This window comes from Macrobrachium rosenbergii, chromosome 12 (genome assembly GCF_040412425.1).
Source record: "Macrobrachium rosenbergii isolate ZJJX-2024 chromosome 12, ASM4041242v1, whole genome shotgun sequence".
In the NCBI taxonomy this organism is placed as follows: Eukaryota; Metazoa; Arthropoda; class Malacostraca; order Decapoda; family Palaemonidae; genus Macrobrachium; species Macrobrachium rosenbergii.
In genome coordinates, this window is record NC_089752.1 from 109,788,932 (window position 1) to 109,806,852 (window position 17,921).

The 17,921-nt window shown below is 36.9% G+C and overlaps 1 protein-coding gene across 1 annotated transcript in view; it reads right to left on the reverse strand.

Annotated features, from left to right (window-relative positions):
- Window positions 1-2,382: 2,382 nt before the first annotated feature.
- The window catches only part of LOC136843859 (uncharacterized), a 22,345-nt gene continuing 6,806 nt past the window's right edge, over window positions 2,383-17,921 (reverse strand). The window contains 11 exon segments of the mRNA XM_067112698.1: window positions 2,383-3,889; window positions 5,723-5,889; window positions 6,049-6,172; window positions 6,917-7,046; window positions 8,009-8,760; window positions 10,083-10,178; window positions 10,889-11,104; window positions 11,107-11,723; window positions 13,061-13,108; window positions 14,625-14,780; window positions 15,666-15,857. Coding sequence (XP_066968799.1) covers window positions 3,701-3,889; window positions 5,723-5,889; window positions 6,049-6,172; window positions 6,917-7,046; window positions 8,009-8,760; window positions 10,083-10,178; window positions 10,889-11,104; window positions 11,107-11,723; window positions 13,061-13,108; window positions 14,625-14,780; window positions 15,666-15,857 — 2,687 coding nt within the window. The 3' untranslated portion in view covers window positions 2,383-3,700.

Sequence of the window (17,921 nt, forward strand, 5' to 3'; positions counted from 1 at the left end):
GAATTCCTGAGTGTCCTCCTCCAAAAAATAGCCTAACCTAGAATTCCTGAGTGTCCTCCTCCAAAAAAATAACTCAACCTAGAATCCCAAGTGAGTTAATATGGCAAATCCTAAAACCTTCCAGGTCAAAACATTATCACACCTCCTAAAATTACCTTCGAAAATTAACTCCAAGATTACGTATGTTACGTTCTCGAGTTTAACATGACAGAGATGTCATCGGAAGTGATAAAATCCCCCCTATTTTGACAAATATATTTGCATACTTGTCCAAATTAGGGGGATATCTTAACTCACCCGTAAGAAACTTCAGTCCAGCGAAGGGCCATGATAATAAACAACTTGTAGGATAAAGATACAATGCTATTTTTTTATTTACATCAATTTTATTAAGAGAGCAGCAACCTAACCAAACAAAATAAAGAAATATGGAAGGCATTCCTTGCTTATCCTCCGAGTGCAGCATTGAACTAAAAGAACTCTTCAACAGCGAGTAACCATACTCAAAAACAAAATGAACATGGGATGTCCTATTAATACAACAACCAAATTCACATCTACCTGAAGGATTTGTACGATACCTTCCTTATTAAGTATACTTTGGCATCTCTTATTTGGTCTTTCCCGAAGGAAGGTAGGGTCGTCAGTGCAGGTCACGTGGTGCACTTCAGGCGTTTGCCAAAAGGTGCTGAGAGTCACTTGGGCATAAAGCTACACTCCTTTTTAAACTTTTTACCTAACCTTTAGTTCTGCCTCCTTTATTCAGTCTTGCTGTCCAACCTCTTACCAATTCTTAGTACACTCGTGGGGTTTACTCCTAGTTCCATCTTTAAGCCCTTGTACTTTATCTTTCGATTCTGGATCTCTTTGTCTCGCTGTCCAAACCACTCCAAATCCCTCTTTCCACTGTCTTAAGACCTGAATAGCCGAAGTTGCCCCAGCGCTTGGCATGAAGGCCTGAATTTCATAAAATCTAAATGTTACCTGATTTATAAGTTGAGTATATACAAAGTACAGTACAACGCCTTCGATAACTGTCGTATATCAGAATAAACATGTGTTCATGTTTCTCGATAACATAAATAAAACTTACAATCACCCTTTTGAAGTCATAAAAATCATGACTCGAACAATCCTCTTTCAAAAGGTGCGGATAAAATGCATTACTCCAATCGCGGAAAATCTGTTCCTTACATCTTGCTTTTTGTTAATGATTATGAAAACCTAATTAAACGAGCAATGACTGGGAATTTTTCATTGTGAACTGTATTTTACATATAGCAATAATATAACTGCATACTTATCTTCCTGATAGACAAGTTGATTGGCTTATTGAGACTACTGAATTACATGAAAAAAATTTTGGTAACTTCAAATACTATAATTCCATTGGTTAGTCGCGGAGGTTATCAAAGGCCATTCCTTTTTCAATAACACCATTATTCAACTTTAAATATGAAAATTGCTATTTGATGGGAAAAGGTAATATTTTGGTTCATCAAATCAAAAGGTTTATTCTTTTCCTAGGATGTAAATCTAAACATGCAACCCGGCTGTTTTGGAAATACTGTTTAACCATATTTTGGTAATTTTCGATATGTGAGATATCCCGGCACGGGAGTAGCGTCTTCTGTTCACCTCACGTGATGCACTGTGGGCATTACTCAGAACCCACTCATGAGTGGGTCCTGGAATTACTAAAGGGGATTTGCAGCGACCTCTGTTTCCGCATACTTTTTTAGTCTTTCTGGCCAGCACCTCTAAATATTACTTCTTAATGCAACTATAGGGTCTTCTCCCAATTTCACTTCATGATCCTTGTACTTCATCTCCTTGATCTCCTGAATCTCTTAACCTTGCTGTCCAACCGCTCCAACTTCATCTTTTCACTGTCTTAAGCGCTGATTGGCCGAAAGTGCCCTGGAGCTTGGCTTGACAGCCTAAAATTAAAAATTCCTGACTTGAGTTATTCGTATGTTCATACTCATGCATCGATTTTCCAGTTATTTGCCTCATTTTCGTAAGTACACATGCACTTGTCAGCGGGCTATTAAACCTTACATCGACAGGTTTCGTGCTACGCAAATAAACCAGTCCTTTCGACATTTCCATTATGAAGGAAATGAATATGCATGACGCGACTGCTTTTTCCTATACTTGAAACCTCCCGAATAAACAGAAATCTCCGTTGGCAAAACCTGGTGTCATCTCCGACACAGACGCATGAAATAATGTCTCTTTTTTTTTCTTATTCTTTTTGGTGGGTCTCTTTCCTTTCGTTCTTACCAGCTGGTGTCGCAAGCACTTTAGTGCGTGTGGCTGTGAAAATCTCCGTTGGTAATCATCGCCTGCGTGGGCCTCACTGCATCGTATATCTTTATGTTATTGTTTTTTTTTTTTTTCACAACTGGCTGTCATTTTTTCTTCTCAGGATTCTGACCCTCAAACGACAACCTTTGACCTCGATAAAGGAATTTTGATTTTTGAGTCCTTTACTTTCACCATTACCCTTGATCAGCAAACATCAAACATGGCTGCGCAAACTTTGATGTCTATTTTTCGCTGTTGACGGTCAGTTGCAGAAAAAGAAAATTAAAGTTCTTTGATTCACGCATTCGCGGATACTCCTAAATTTACTCGGTAATTGCATTACGCTGCTTCTATCATTTATGGCTGTAGATGGACCGGTCGGTGCGCTGCGTCATTCATTACAGCGAGCAGACATGGTCTATGGACTAAACATTTATAATTGTACAAATTGTGCTTCCATTTCATCCTATGCTTTCACGTAGGTAATTTTATTTAGAATTACGTTAACGACTTACAGTTTCACTACTTATTCAAATGCCTTTTGTGTACAAACTACGAGATCACATGTACATTTGTGAACCGCGTTAATTTACAGACAAATAATTATTTCAGAACTTATAAAATTATTGATGCAACCTGGTGTAATATATATATATATATATATATATATATATATATATATATATATATATACATATATACATACATATATATATGCATGCAAGCAAACATTTTTTGGATATGGGCGCCATTATACTGCATGCAAATATTGCTGAATATAACGCATCATAATAACTTTATAGTTAACTGTATCTAACATTTTATAGCTTGCGTTTGTACGTGTGTGTGTGTGTGTGTGTGTGTGAGTGTGTGTCCATATGGATATATTTATGTACCTATCTGTGAGTAGTTATAAGAGGGTTTGAAATAACGAGGTAGGATATAGGAATGGAATGGAATATAGAGTTTAGGCCAAAGGCCAAGCACTGGGACCCACGAGGTCATTCAGCGCTGGAAAGGAAATTGAGAGTAGGTAGACGTGAAAGGTGAAACAGGAGGAAAACCTCGCAGTTGTACTATGAAATCATTGTCAGGCGAGGGTGGATAGTAAGATGGAAGAAAGGTAATATGAATGGAGGTACAGTAAAAGAAATGAAATAGGTTGCAGCTAGGGGCCGAAGGGACGCTACAAGAACCTTTGGTAATGTCTACAGTGCACCCCATGAGGTGCACTGACGGTACTACCGCCCTACGGGGAAGGTAGGATATAAATAAATAAATAAATAAATAAATATATAAATAAATAAATAAATAAATAAATAAATAAATACAGAGAGCCCTGAACGCTTAGGCAAAAAAAAAAAAAAAATCAACGAATGTCCTGACGAATCTATGGCACCGTCAATACCCGGGCACAGACGCCGTAAACGACGGAATCTATCCATGCCAGGAAGGCGTCCGTACGGGAGTAGATGCCCGGGTATCGGGGGTCACCGCACCCGATACCGCTGCTGACCACGCCCACTTCCTCGCTGCGCCCATCTCCGCCTTCGTACACCAGCGGGCCGCCCGAATCACCCTAGGAAAAAGTCACATCCTAAATGGTTATTTGGGCTTTTGAGATCGTGTTGTTGTTAGAGCGGAAAGGATAAAGTAGGAAAAGTTAAGTATATCTTAGTTTTACCAGACCACTGAGCTGATTAACAGCTCTCCTAGGGCTGGCCCGAAGGATTAGACTTATTTTACGTGGCTAAGAATCAATTGGTTACTTAGCAACGGGACCTACAGCTTATTGTGGAATCCGAACCACATTATAACGAAAAATGAATTTCTATCACCAGAAACAAAAATTCCTCTAACTCTTCATCAGCCGGCCGCGGGAACTGAACTCCGGCCCATCGAATGACAGTCTGAAGCTCAACCGACTCGGCCAACAAAGGGCTGGATAAAGTAGGAGACGATGTGATTCAACATGTCGTTATTCCTTAAATGATAAAGATTAGCAATTGCGTTCCTTTATTCCCTCTGTCGACTCTCCGAGTAAATTCGTTCCGTAGGTGGGCGAGATCACCTCGCAACTGGAAGTTCAGAATTCCTATTGATCAGTTATCGACAAATATCTGTGTATGGGACGGGTTCATCAACATGAGGACGAACAACAATAATTCAATGAAATTCAATGAAGAATTTTTAACGGGTGAAGAGATTTTCACCAATCTTGAAAATTTATTGTTTTGTATTTCTGTTATAACGAGAATTCTTTTAATATACTGCAAATCATCTCCTGGTACCTACGGCGATACCGAATGGCAAATGATCATTTTCAAGCTGGGTATTCATCCATTCAGGAATCCAGAATGAAACGCTACGAGTTTCCTTTGAGATAAATCGGAATCTGATAATGAGTGGTAGTTGATGTTATAGTCAATGAACAGCCTCAAGAGATGTAAAAGCTATGATATTAACGAGAGTAATAACCTCATGACTAAAAATGTAATATTCTCTACAACTTTTAAATGACAATTTTATGTAAAGACAGTCGAACTACATCATTACAAGAGTTCTTGATCTGCCGCGAGTTGATCGTCGTTTTAGAATCCAGATAAAACCAACATAAATACTGTAAACATAATGAAGAAAGTGATTATTATTATTATTATTAATAAATCAAAGAACACTCTAACTGGACTGAGACAAACTTCAGAGAGGAATGTCTCTAACTGAGGAGATCACATAGAAGGGAATAATGGAAAACTAAAGAAAATGTAGAATCACAGGAAAATCTTGCAGTTATCGATGCCGGATGCCGGTAATTATAAAATTTTCGTAAATGATCCTCGTGTGTAGGATTTGAAACACTGAACACCTTTATAAATTCTTAAATTGAACTTGATTTGAAGCTTCTCCATAATTTAACTATATACAAATGAAAATTATTTTTGTTAGTAATAGTTTACGACAGAAAGAAATTGTCAAAAAAAAGAAAAGAACAGGGGATTTTTCTTATCACTATGGGTAAACTAAAATTATGGTGATAATTTTAATATGCAACGAGATTATATATCCGAATTATACTACGATCTAGATAAAAAAAAAAATTAGCAATATTATAGTCATTAATCTTAGATGTGGCAATGGCTACATCTCGCATTGTAAAGACTGAGTAAATTTGGAGTTTCACGTTGCGGAAATAAACAGATGAACTCTAATGTTTGCATAAACACGTACGCACACACACACACACAGCAAGTACTCGCCCATATATGAACATTCATGCAAGTGTATTGGTAGTGTGCTTGCCTGTGTATCAGTAATGTGTGTGCGTGCGTGTGTGTGTGACCGTTTATGAATCACCACGTAGCCATCCCTACTACAAAACATACATAACGTTGACTACAAAACAAAGACTTACCCGGCACACATCTCTGCCGACGCCCCCACCAGCGCACAGGAGAGTGTCGTCCAACTTATTCGGGTACTCCTCCGTGAAAAGGTCTTGAGCCTCTTCGTACAGAGCGTTGCATTCGTCCAAGGATCTCACAGTGACCTCTACATTTAGCAGGAGCGTCGACGCTATTTCTGAAGGGAACAAGAGGAAATGACAAAAAAAAATAATAAAAATAGAATAAAGGCAATAGAGGATTATGAACGTACATCACAGAAATTGCTTCGTCATTTTTCTCACTTGGACCAGAGCGGAGGTTATCGTGAGTAAATCCGTATCCGAAGGATTCTTACCGTTAGGACGAGTTCCCCATCCGGATACGGTACAGGAAAGGCCGTCTAGGAATTGTTTTGAGGAAGGCAGGCAGTACGGTCGAATGAGAGGTGTGAAAGCCACTTCGGTCTCTAGTTCGATTACCTATGAAATGAAAAGAAAAATATTTACAAACACACAGACACACGCAAACACCTATATATATATATATATATATATATATATATATATATATATATATATATATATATATATATATATATATATATATATATATATATATATATATATATATGTGTGTGTGTGTGTGTGTGTGTGTGTGTGTTCCTTCAATAGATGGATTCGTCTTATTTATTTAATCAGCATTTAATGCAACATTCTTACCATATTTATTCATAAATGCATATATATATATATATATATATATATATATATATATATATATATATATATATATATATATATATATATATATATATATATATATATATATATATATTTATATATATACATATATAAATATATTATATATATATATATATATATATATATATATATATATATATATATATATATATATATATATATATATATATATATATATATATATATATATATATATATATATAAATTAAGCACTGAAGTTTCATACGTCTAAACTAAGTTGGATACATATGTTACATTTCTGTAAATATATTAAATCTTACCTTTCAAGTTACTTGAACTCTTTGTATTGTAGTTAATTCAACTCTTTCCCTTATAACTCTTTTGAAGGCACTGACCCTTGCAGCCTTTATTCACCTCGCCAAACTGTGACGCTTATATCCATGTACGCGGAATGTATAAACTCTGTAATTAAACGAGTATTCTGAAAATGGATGAACTTACCGCAAGGTCATTGTATCTGTATCTAGGGTCATAGTCAGGATGCAAAGTGATTTTCCTGACTTCGTAGTCGATAGCTTTGCTCTCTGTGGTCCTGGTGAAATCTCTCTCGCCGAGACGGATGACGGATGGCCTGAGAGACAAGAAAGTCGCTGAACTTGTGTTTTGCTAACAATAAATTTGTGATATTTGTTTGGTCTCAGAAAAAACAAGTTAAAAATGCGCCGAAGTTTCTTCGGCGCAATCAAGTTTTCTGTACAGCGTATAATGCTAACTTTAACCTTAAATAAAACAAATAAAAAATGGGCCGAAGTTTCTTTGGCGCAATCGATTTTTCTGTACATCGTATAATCAAGGCCACCGAAAACATCTATCTTTCTTCTCGGTGGTCCTCCGCGGCCCATAAACTTTAACCACTGCCCGGTGGTGGCATGGCCTATATCGTTGCCAGATGAACGATTATGGTTAACTTTAACCTTAAATAAAATAAAAACTACTGAGGATAGAGGGCTGCAAATTTGTGTTTGATGATTGGAAGGTGGATGATCAGCACACCGATGTGCAGCCCTCTAGCCTGAGTAGTTTTTAAGATCTGAGGGCGGACAGAAAATGTGCGGACGGACAGACAATAGCCATCTCAATAGTTTTCTTTTACAGAAAACTAAAATAGAAAACTTTTGGCCTAACAAGCAAAAAATTTCTTCTGACAAAAGGGCAACTGAAGGTGGTGAGTTGTCAAACTTTCAGATTAGTTGGAGCACTGAAGAGATGGGATACTTTTAGATTATGATTTTGAGTTTTTTTTTTTTTAATTAGTTAGACTACTGATTTCATTTACGGCTTTGGAATATAAACCATGTTTAGAACGCACGCTAAAGTACGTTTCTTTTTTTTTATTTCCTGCATCTTCAAACCTGAGTTACGGGATGATGTAGGGTAAGAAAGATTCCTAACATTATTCCTCAGAATATGCATAAAGAAACTGGCAATCTCCTAATCTTAGATAAATGATAACCGCTAATCATAGCATCTAGAACGATAAACACGGAAGATAGAAAATGTATCTTTTCAAAAAGAGATGAGGACCACAGGTACCTTATGGTGACGAGGCAATGAGCAGCTGTGAGGATGTGCGAGGTGGTTATAAGTGCCCCTCCGCAGAAGAATTTATCTCTATCATTAACGTTTTCTTGAACATCAGTTGAACCAACAGCTGCCGGCACCAGCCCAGGGGTCCCTGCTACACCAGGGGCTCTTGCGACACCAGGGGCTCCTGGAGGTGTTTCTATCACTGCAGGACCTTCAGAAGCTGCCTCTGTCACTGCGGGACCTTCAGGAACTGCTTCCGTCACTGCAGGTCCTTCACGAGTTGCTTCCGTCTCTGCAGGTCCTTCAGGAGTTGCTTCCGTCACTGCAGGTCCTTCAGGAGTTGCTTCCGTCACTGCAGGTCCTTCAGGAGCTGCTGCTGTCACTGCAGGTCCTTCAGGAACTGCTTCCGTCACTGCAGGTCTTCCAGGAGGTGGTCCAGTCACTGAAGAATCTTCTGGGGGTGCTTTTGTCACCGAGGGGCTTTCAGGAGGAGCGACTATCACTACAGGGCCTTCAGGAGGCGTGAATATCCCTGTAGGACCTGCAGTAGCAGGTAATACACCAGGTGCAGGTGTTCCCGAAGGTGGTTCTGTCACATCTGGTAATTGAGGAACCCCAGCAGGAGCAGCGATTGCAGGAAGAGGAGAAGGAGGAGGAGGAGGAACATTTGGAAGAAAACTGGATCCTTGAGGTGGAGTTACTGGGAAACCACTGTTGTCGTCCTCGGGCCCGTTATGAATGAACAATGCTGGATAACTCTGTGATTATAGATAAAGCTTTTTAAGCATATGTCTGTTATCACAAATCAATATGTCTGTATATATGTATGTATGAATAAACACATACATTGATGGACATATAGCTAGACAGCATATAGCCTGCAGATAACTAATAAGATGCTTAATCTACTTCTATTTGGCATCTAAATGTTTCTTTCGATATTTTGTTTCTTAAATATGCTGTCAGGACCAATGAAACTTATAGCCTAGCAAAATCATTTTTACAGACTGTTACAGAGAATACTATGCTTATTGTATATACTTCAGAAAATTTGCCTATCCAGTCAGAGAAGTTGATGATATCAAAGACTAGAAATTTTCTGGTCAAATTTGTATCGTTTAGAGCTAAACTCTGAGACTCTATGATAGTTTTGCATCAGAAATGAATCACGGTCTGTGAAGTAAATATAAAAAAATCTAATTGAAGAAATTAGTCCTTCGCAGATTTGATGCTTATTAATTGCCCAGTTGAATAAACAATAGTAAATAATGCCCACGAAGATTTGAAATGCTGTCACTATCAATTCTTCTAAGAAACTGATTTTCCATATTTTGAAAATATTGATACCAGCTTAAAGAACAGAGTTGTCGAATTCCATATATATAATATTAGACTCATCGAAGAACTAAAAAAAATATTTTTCCAATTAATCATGATGACCAGTCATTGCTGAAATTAAGGATCGATCAAAATAGCAATTATAAAATCAGTCAATGCTTAAGCCGAGATCTCGACTATTTTTCTTCTTTTTTAAATTTGAAAGTCATTCCGCATCACTTCAAAATAAATATTTAGTCTTTATCATATTTAGAATTTTGTTACGATGAAAACTGTGTTTTAAAAACGGCCTTAAGCGTTCAATTTGTGCTACTCAAGTTTAAGAAAATAACTGTTTGTTACCCAACTAACTAAATCAGTCTACGCCACAAAAGAATTCTCGACAGAAAGCATTCGATGTTCAAGTTAACAGAAGGATTAGTGATATACTTCTGAATTTAATTATTTTAAAAGCTATGGCATTAATCCCTGCTAGATTCCAACCTCCAAACACATTGGGAAAATAAGAACACTCAATGTTACCTACTGTAAAACTTGAAAGAGCACCCACTGACTCAGCGAAATCCTGTCACAAGCTGACTTGACAAATCACCGACAGTTAGAAACTATGATTCCAGACATTCATTATAAAAGGTAGTTGTACGAAATAAATTGATTTCAGTAAAATATTTCTATTATCATCACATCTGTTAACTTTGTAATGTCTGCAAGTCGAAAAAGGAAATTCCTCTGATGTACTTACAAATCCAGGCCAATATTTGGGAGGTTCCACATCCGCTGGACCGCCTCTTAATGCGTATTGAGCAGCTAAAGCATTTGGTCGCTCTGCTGATCCATACTGGAAAGAAGAGTTTAAAAATTGGAATGTTACCCCCACTATATTATTTTTATCATTAATTATACAAGCTGTATATTTAAGGATGACACATTATTATCAATCATGTAATACCTGCCATATCACTGGGTGAAAGTCCAATGTACTTCTTGAAAAGAAATCGTCTGGCTGTCTCCTTACCTAGTAGTACTGATGTAAAGTTTTCTATTCAATTTCCTATTAACTGAGCATTAAACGATGTGAAACAATTAAGTATTTATAATTAAGGAAACTTATTTAGACAAGTTTTGGTTCCTATAGAAAACGTAAAAAAATTTTGCTGGGGAAAAACTTAATTTTTCTGTTTCTTAATTCTCTGCTTCCTTTGGAAGGCCTCACTAAGATCAGTTTTTTCGTTCATATTCACTTTTGAACAGCCAATCATATTTCACGTAAATATCAACCATTTAGACTTTTTTTAGTCTTTGATGTCGATGACATTAAAAAATATCAATTCAGGAAATACAAACTGGTATAAGGTTGTAAAAATATCTTGACATGGATTGCTATGCAATGACAGCAGCCCTAACAGAAATACCTAATATTTAGATAAACACCACTTCTTCTCTTATGGTGTCATTTATAAACCGAAATTCGAGTGACCAGACACTACTCCTACTCTTGAAATTAGGGAATCTAGGGGGCAAAGTTTTTAAAGAAAAGTAAAGTCTCACCCTGCAGTAGTTTATAGCGTCCAGTAACTCGATTACTTTAGGGTCCAGGGGTCTTCCTGTGTGTCGATATATCAGGTCATCTAGATCTCGCTTTAATCTTTTGTACCCATAATGACCACAGTTGGGTACCAATGCCCTGGCAGCACTTTCAGTTACTCTCCTGTTGAGGAGGAGGAGGAGGAGGAGGAGGAGGGAGGAGGAGGTGGTGGTGGAGGAGGTGGAGGTGGAGGAGGAGGAGGAGGAGAGGGGAGGGGAGGTGGTGGTGGTGGAGGAGGTTCAGCCTCCGCTATTCCCAGCGGAATCCCGACGCCCAGTGGAATGGCCACAGCGGGAGCCACCACGGCAGCAACTGGAATCAAGATGGGAAGCCAGTCAGATGGTTGCATCACCGTGACTTCCGTCTGAGTGTTGGTCCTGACGATGGTACCGCAGTTGCTCTCGGTCGAAGTCGTCGTAGAAGGTGTCGTAGAAGTCGTCGTCGTCGTCGTAGTAGTGGTCGTAGTAGTGGTCGTAGTGGCGTTTGGGCATAGGCAAACTCCATCTACTATTTCACAGGCACAGTCAGTTGGGACTTGTTGACGATCGTCTCCCGTCCCCTCGTTCCTGTCCCCCTTACGTCTCCGCTTTTTAATCCCGTGGAACTTATGTTTTCTTTTCTTTGCTGTTTTCCTCGGGCGTTTTCTTCGGGGCTTGGTGGAACCCGTGAGATATTGCGATGGGCTCCACTGATCAGGATCGGGAGACGACAGCCTTCTTGGACTTCGAATCAATTCGTATATGAAATTTCTTCCGGGCGCCAATCCCCTTCGACTGGGCGATGGAATGACGCCACACTCTGAGTGAATGAAAAATATTAGTTGATACTTCATTACAAAACACATGAAAAAGGCGATGGAATGACGCTACACTCTTGAGTGAATGAAAAATATCAGAGACTTTTTTTTATTACAAACTACATGACAAAGGATCTCTAAAATGATGTAATCAAATAGAATGTTGACGGTTATTGTATCACTCACAATTTTCTTTAATTTTCATAAAATAATAAGGGTTATGAAAAAGAGACTAAACTGGCAAAATGAAAGCAGTAATATAACCAGATCGATCATATAATTTCTTTTTCTGATATTATCCACTGTTCATTAATTCTTGCATGAAGTCTATCATATTCCAAAACTCAAATGTTACAGCTGTGTTTTAATAATCAAGTGTTCAGGTTACAGCTTAAACACAGAAGTAAAAGGAGAAATCAAAATATATCTAGAAAACAGACTGTTATCACAACCTATGGCAAACTTATTTACTCGTGCAATTATGATTCTTAAAAGCTTAACAACTCCTAATTAAAAATCTGAATAAAGCCAAATGTATTTAAACCTGCATAAGACCACCTTCTGAAATTACCAAAAGTGCCAAAGAGGTGGACCTAAATAAGTCTAATCCTTCGGGCCAGCCCTAGGAGAGCTGTTAATCAGCTCAGTGGTCTGGTAAAACTAAGGTATACTTAACTTCATAGAGGTAACTTCAAAGATACCTAACACAGGGGTTTTCAACCCGCGAATGCTCCTAAGTCCTGCGAACCAAACATTCATTGCAAAACGACTGTTAATTGCCAGACATCAAGTATTTATGGATGGGGCACGTATTGTTCATTCGTAATCTGCATGGTGTCGTCTTCCATCTTCTCGTCTTACTTCCTTACTTTCAAGAAGCTGTAATATCCTCATCTGACTGGAGTTTGCTGGGTCTTAACGCCATTGGTATGAGTACAAGCTGATCCCCCTATATTAAGCCATTTGTGCATATGCTAAATTATTTCAGTATTGTACCCCAGAGTATATCTTTCTCCATTATGAGCAGCTTCTTTACAAATTAATTTCTCTCTTTAAAATACAACTTCTCCCGACGTTATTATTCTTGAGTAACTTTTCTTGGTAAGAAGGACACTCAGAGTTGATTCAAGATACAAGCGCTCCAGGGAGGTAGAATGCTAACTTTTGACATCTGTCCACATCTATTTATTTGTTAGCAGAGATCGATTGATTCTGAACACGGCCTGATAAAAAATACGCCTTGTTGACCTTCGTGAAGGTCATGTATTAAAATTTGACTATTAGTTTGAAATCTGGAGGTTTTTAGTGCTTTCTACAGGAAGAGTCTCAAAATACTCACCAAATTCAGGATCTGTAACAGTCCTCAAGGTGGTACAGCTGGAAGTATCTGAAAATAGTGAAGTTTTACTGGATATACGCTCCATATATTGACATGTATAATAAAACTTTATAATAGACGTAAGTGCAGTTTACTCATGCATGTGCGTTACGACGAAAAAGTAAGTTTTATTCTGATGAGTTTTAGGAGATTATTGTAGCCTTCTGTTGTTCCGCTGTACTCGTAACTATTTTACTGGGTTTTTGTATCCAACAGCGCAATTCTTATGGAGACTAGCATAAAAAAAATTCTATAGAGTTCACAGAAATTGAAAAAAATGACTTATTTTCTTTTTGTGATTTGGTTGAAACTTTTGATTTATAACCTCTGGATGTTTCTGGTGGGATTAGTGTGGGAATATAAAAACTCAAAATTACGCTACACATCTTAAATAGATGTTTCCTTCAACATTCATTCAATATGACTGATTTACCATAGTTACAAGTATATGAATGTCTTACTGATATGCACATGCCCGCGCATGTATTGTATATACATTTGAATCCTGAAGAATATTCACAGATATGCCAAGGTATCAATGCATGAAACATATTTCGATTATGAAGAAAGACGAGAAAGTTCAAGGTTGTAGAAATGCCGAGGAGTTGTCCATTGAATTGTCGACAACCACAACATTAAGCGGCTGATAGTTTGAAAGCCTCTAAGAATAATGAATAAGGTCAAGAGATCCAATTCTTGTAAAGTTTAAAAGTGACCACTCGAGGAGTGCTGGCTGTCTCATTCATGATTCAGAGAACGAAACAGGAGAAGTAGAAAACTATATTGTGTGTCCCGATGGCAAAATAAATCATACTGCTGAAGTGTTTGGAAAATCATTTGAAAGAAGGTGGATTGACTGAAAGCAAAACCCTACCGACTTTTCATCATTCAAGGTTATTATAACATAAAATATATAACTTTGTATTGATCGAGTTTATATACATACACACATATATGTATATATATACGTGTACATATATACACGTATATATGTATATATATATATATATATATATATATATATATATATATATATATATATATATATATATATATATATATATATACACATATATATGTATATATGTACACGTATATATATATACATATATGTGTGTATGTACTGTATATAAACTCGATCAATACAAAGTTATATATTTTATGTTATAATAACCTTGAATGATGAAAAGTCGGGGTTTTGCTTTCAAATCAATCCACCTTCTTTCAAATATATATATATATATATATATATATATATATATATATATATATATATATATATATATATATATATATATATATATACAGTATATCTGTATTATATACACTGTGCATATAAATATATAAATTTATATGTACATATATAATTATATATATATATATATATATATATATATATATATATATATATATATATATATATATATACATTTTTTTTTTTTTTATTCACTTTATCAGCACAGTAACATAGAGGATGGAGATGTACAACCAAAGATTACCGTACTGTTGTTCGCCATCATCTTACCTCTTACATCAGACTGCTCTTTGCAAATGTCGATGAACTTCTTACAGGACCCTGCGCAGAATCGCAGATTGTAGGAAGGATTGACGAGGCAGAGTCCTAGGGATGCGGAGAGCTCGCAGGATAATTCATCTCCTCTGTTTACGCAGTTGTCCTTTGCTACGACGAGAAAGTTTGGCAACCGTTATTTATGATAATTCATGCATATGGAGAGAGAGAGAGAGCGTACGTAAACAAGAAGGCAATGACGAACGTATTCAGCAAATGGTAACACAAAAGCACCTGGGATTCACCCAGAAATAAATAGGAACATGTAATTACTTGAATATCGTATTGCAATTACAACAGTTAGCGTTCTATATTTTGATAAACATAAAACTGATAAGTTAAAAAGTACAGATTTATAAGGACATATAAAGGAATGATTTCCGCCTCCATTTTATTTATTTCTCATCCTTGCTAGTCTCTTTGCAAGTGCAAGAACAAATATATATATATATATATATATATATATATATATATATATATATATATATATATATATATATATATATATATATATATATATATATATATATATATATATATATATATACATATATATATACATACATACATTATATATATAGATATATATACACACTAATCACAGACACTGTATTTATATGTTACCTGAGGTGTGATATACATATATATGTATATATATATATATATATATATATATATATATATATATATATATATATATATATATATAGAGAGAGAGAGAGAGAGAGAGAGAGAGAGAGAGAGAGAGATATTAAAACGACACGCCTTTTTCACCTCAGCATAAGTGGCTCCAGAAGGCTCTAGCCTTCCGGATTTCAGCAAGCTTTCCAGGACGAGGCTAATATCCAGTGCTCTCCTTGCCCTGGTTGAAACCTACAACAATCACCTAACCACCAAGTACATAATACCCTGCAACAAAGGCACCATTCCACCTGGAAGAGGGCAATCGAAACTAACTCCACTCGAAAGTTGTCCATAACTCTAATTTATTCTTACCTTGTGGCGAGCAAGAGTTACACGTCACGGGACAATTGACGAGCATGAAAGGAGGGTTGGACTCGCACTCTCCTCGGGCACCCCAGCCGGAGCAGGAGGGATTGAGGTCAATGCAACCCGTACGAGGGGCACCGACGTTACTTGCTGTCTCGGTTTCGTTGGTTCCGATCGCCGCTATTCCGCCCACGAAGTCTGAAATTGGAGAAATTAATACTCTCGCAATGCAACCTGTATGAAAATAAGAGTAAACGGGTTATTCATAAAAGGAAATATATATGATTTATAAATAACATGTCTATTAACCTGTATGAAAAAGGACTAAAGCAATTATTCATAAAAAAAACATATATGATTCATAAAATCATGGCTGTTAACCTTTTCGTTCATAGTAATCGTTTATCCAATTGCGGATTTAAAACAAAAACCAAAGTTATACTGAGCGTGGAATAAACACTGACTGGCATCACATGAGGCCCATCGGTTCAGTTAACACTGTTGTTTACCCAAAGACTGTCGTTTTTAAGGTTGCTTGTAAGCCCTTGTCTACCATTTCATTTATGTATTCGTCTACGCCTCTCCTAGCTCAATTTTCACACCTTAAATGGCTTATTCTTGTTCCTGAATGCAAACCACCCTACACTGGAAATGCCAGGAATGTCTTAATCATAAACGAAAACATTTGTATTTTGAACAGACGGTGCTAATGGAAACAGCTGACCTTTTATGAGTATGTAAATAATGGGAAAGAGCCATGAAAGGAATTTCAATCTTGCAGACACCTGCCAATCCATTTGTTAAACTGGTGGATCATATGTTTGCTAATTTCCTCATCCTTTTTTTTTCTGGAGGGCGGAGGTTTGGCGGGGTGGGGGGGGGAGTAATTTCACACCTACCCGTTGAGCCCTAGTAGAATTCCATACATAATTAGAAGGCTGGCTGTAATCTCTCTCTCAAACACATGAACACACACAAACAAGCACCCACACACGAGCAATTATACACAAACGTACAATCATCAGTCACATTTAACGATACTTGAAATGACTTAAGATTTTCTTGTTTTTAAATGTATGCTTATGAATCCCTGGGGTCAATGCCCGTTTCCTATCAGGTGCAATGACGGTAAATGCATAAGACATGGATTTGAAATAAAGATTTTATTCAAGCTAGGGCATACAATCTGGGCTCAGCCTTGCTACAAATTTGTTTTGCTAAATTAAAGGCAGTGACATTTGTTACTAACCCGAAGATTGCTCTTATTAGCATTATGTTTAGGCTACTACTGCTGCTGCAACTACAGTGACTCTTAACTCTGTTCCCATGGGTGCATATCAAGTGAGATCTTTGTCTGCATAATAATGCCTTAGAGGTTTAGCAAGGAGAAAATATTCTCATATTTAAACATACAAATAAGTGTTATGGATAAAGACATGAAAGCAATTAGAAAAGACTATACATTTATATATATATATATATATATATATATATATATATATATATATATATATATATATATATATATATATATATATGTATGTATGTATGTATGTATGTGTGTGCGTGCGAGTGGTTGCGCGGGATGACTGGTATTACATGGAAGTCAGTAGTAATATTCGCACAGGGTCTAGGGTTAGCAAGGAATACGAAGAAAATATTTAGGTTATCTGCAAGAAGAAATAACTGAGAATTTTAACGAGACTGCAGCTATGCACTTGAAAATGACGTAACGGATTTTTGCATGGATAATAAGTAGCTGAGGAACGTGGCCCGTAAACGGTCTCGGGCATCTGAAGCAGAAAATTGGGTCGTGGGCCATAGCCGAACTCTTAGGAACAAAACACGAGATCAGGAATGAGGCACTGGAAATTCCGATGGTCACACCAAAAAGAATAGTATGAGACTGTTCCTTCTATGTGTGGTAAAACCTCTGGACAGGTTTTTGTAACTTCTTTTCTTACTCTAAAGTGAAGTAGAGTTATGAATGAGGATGTTAATGTAAGAGGAAGCAGTAGAAACTATCAAATGACTTAGTAGCAAGATATTGATGGCTTAAATGAATAGGGGAAATGGAGAGAAATGGAAACATGAAGAACTCGTGTATGATTTGAGTCCCACACCATAAGACGAAGCGCACAAAAAAACAAAAAGAAATCATTGAAGGGTTGTATGTATCAAATACTATGGGATCAAGGAGAGGGATAAGTATCGATGTTGGTTCAATTCCCAGGTTTCACTGCTTGATCGGCAGTTACAAGG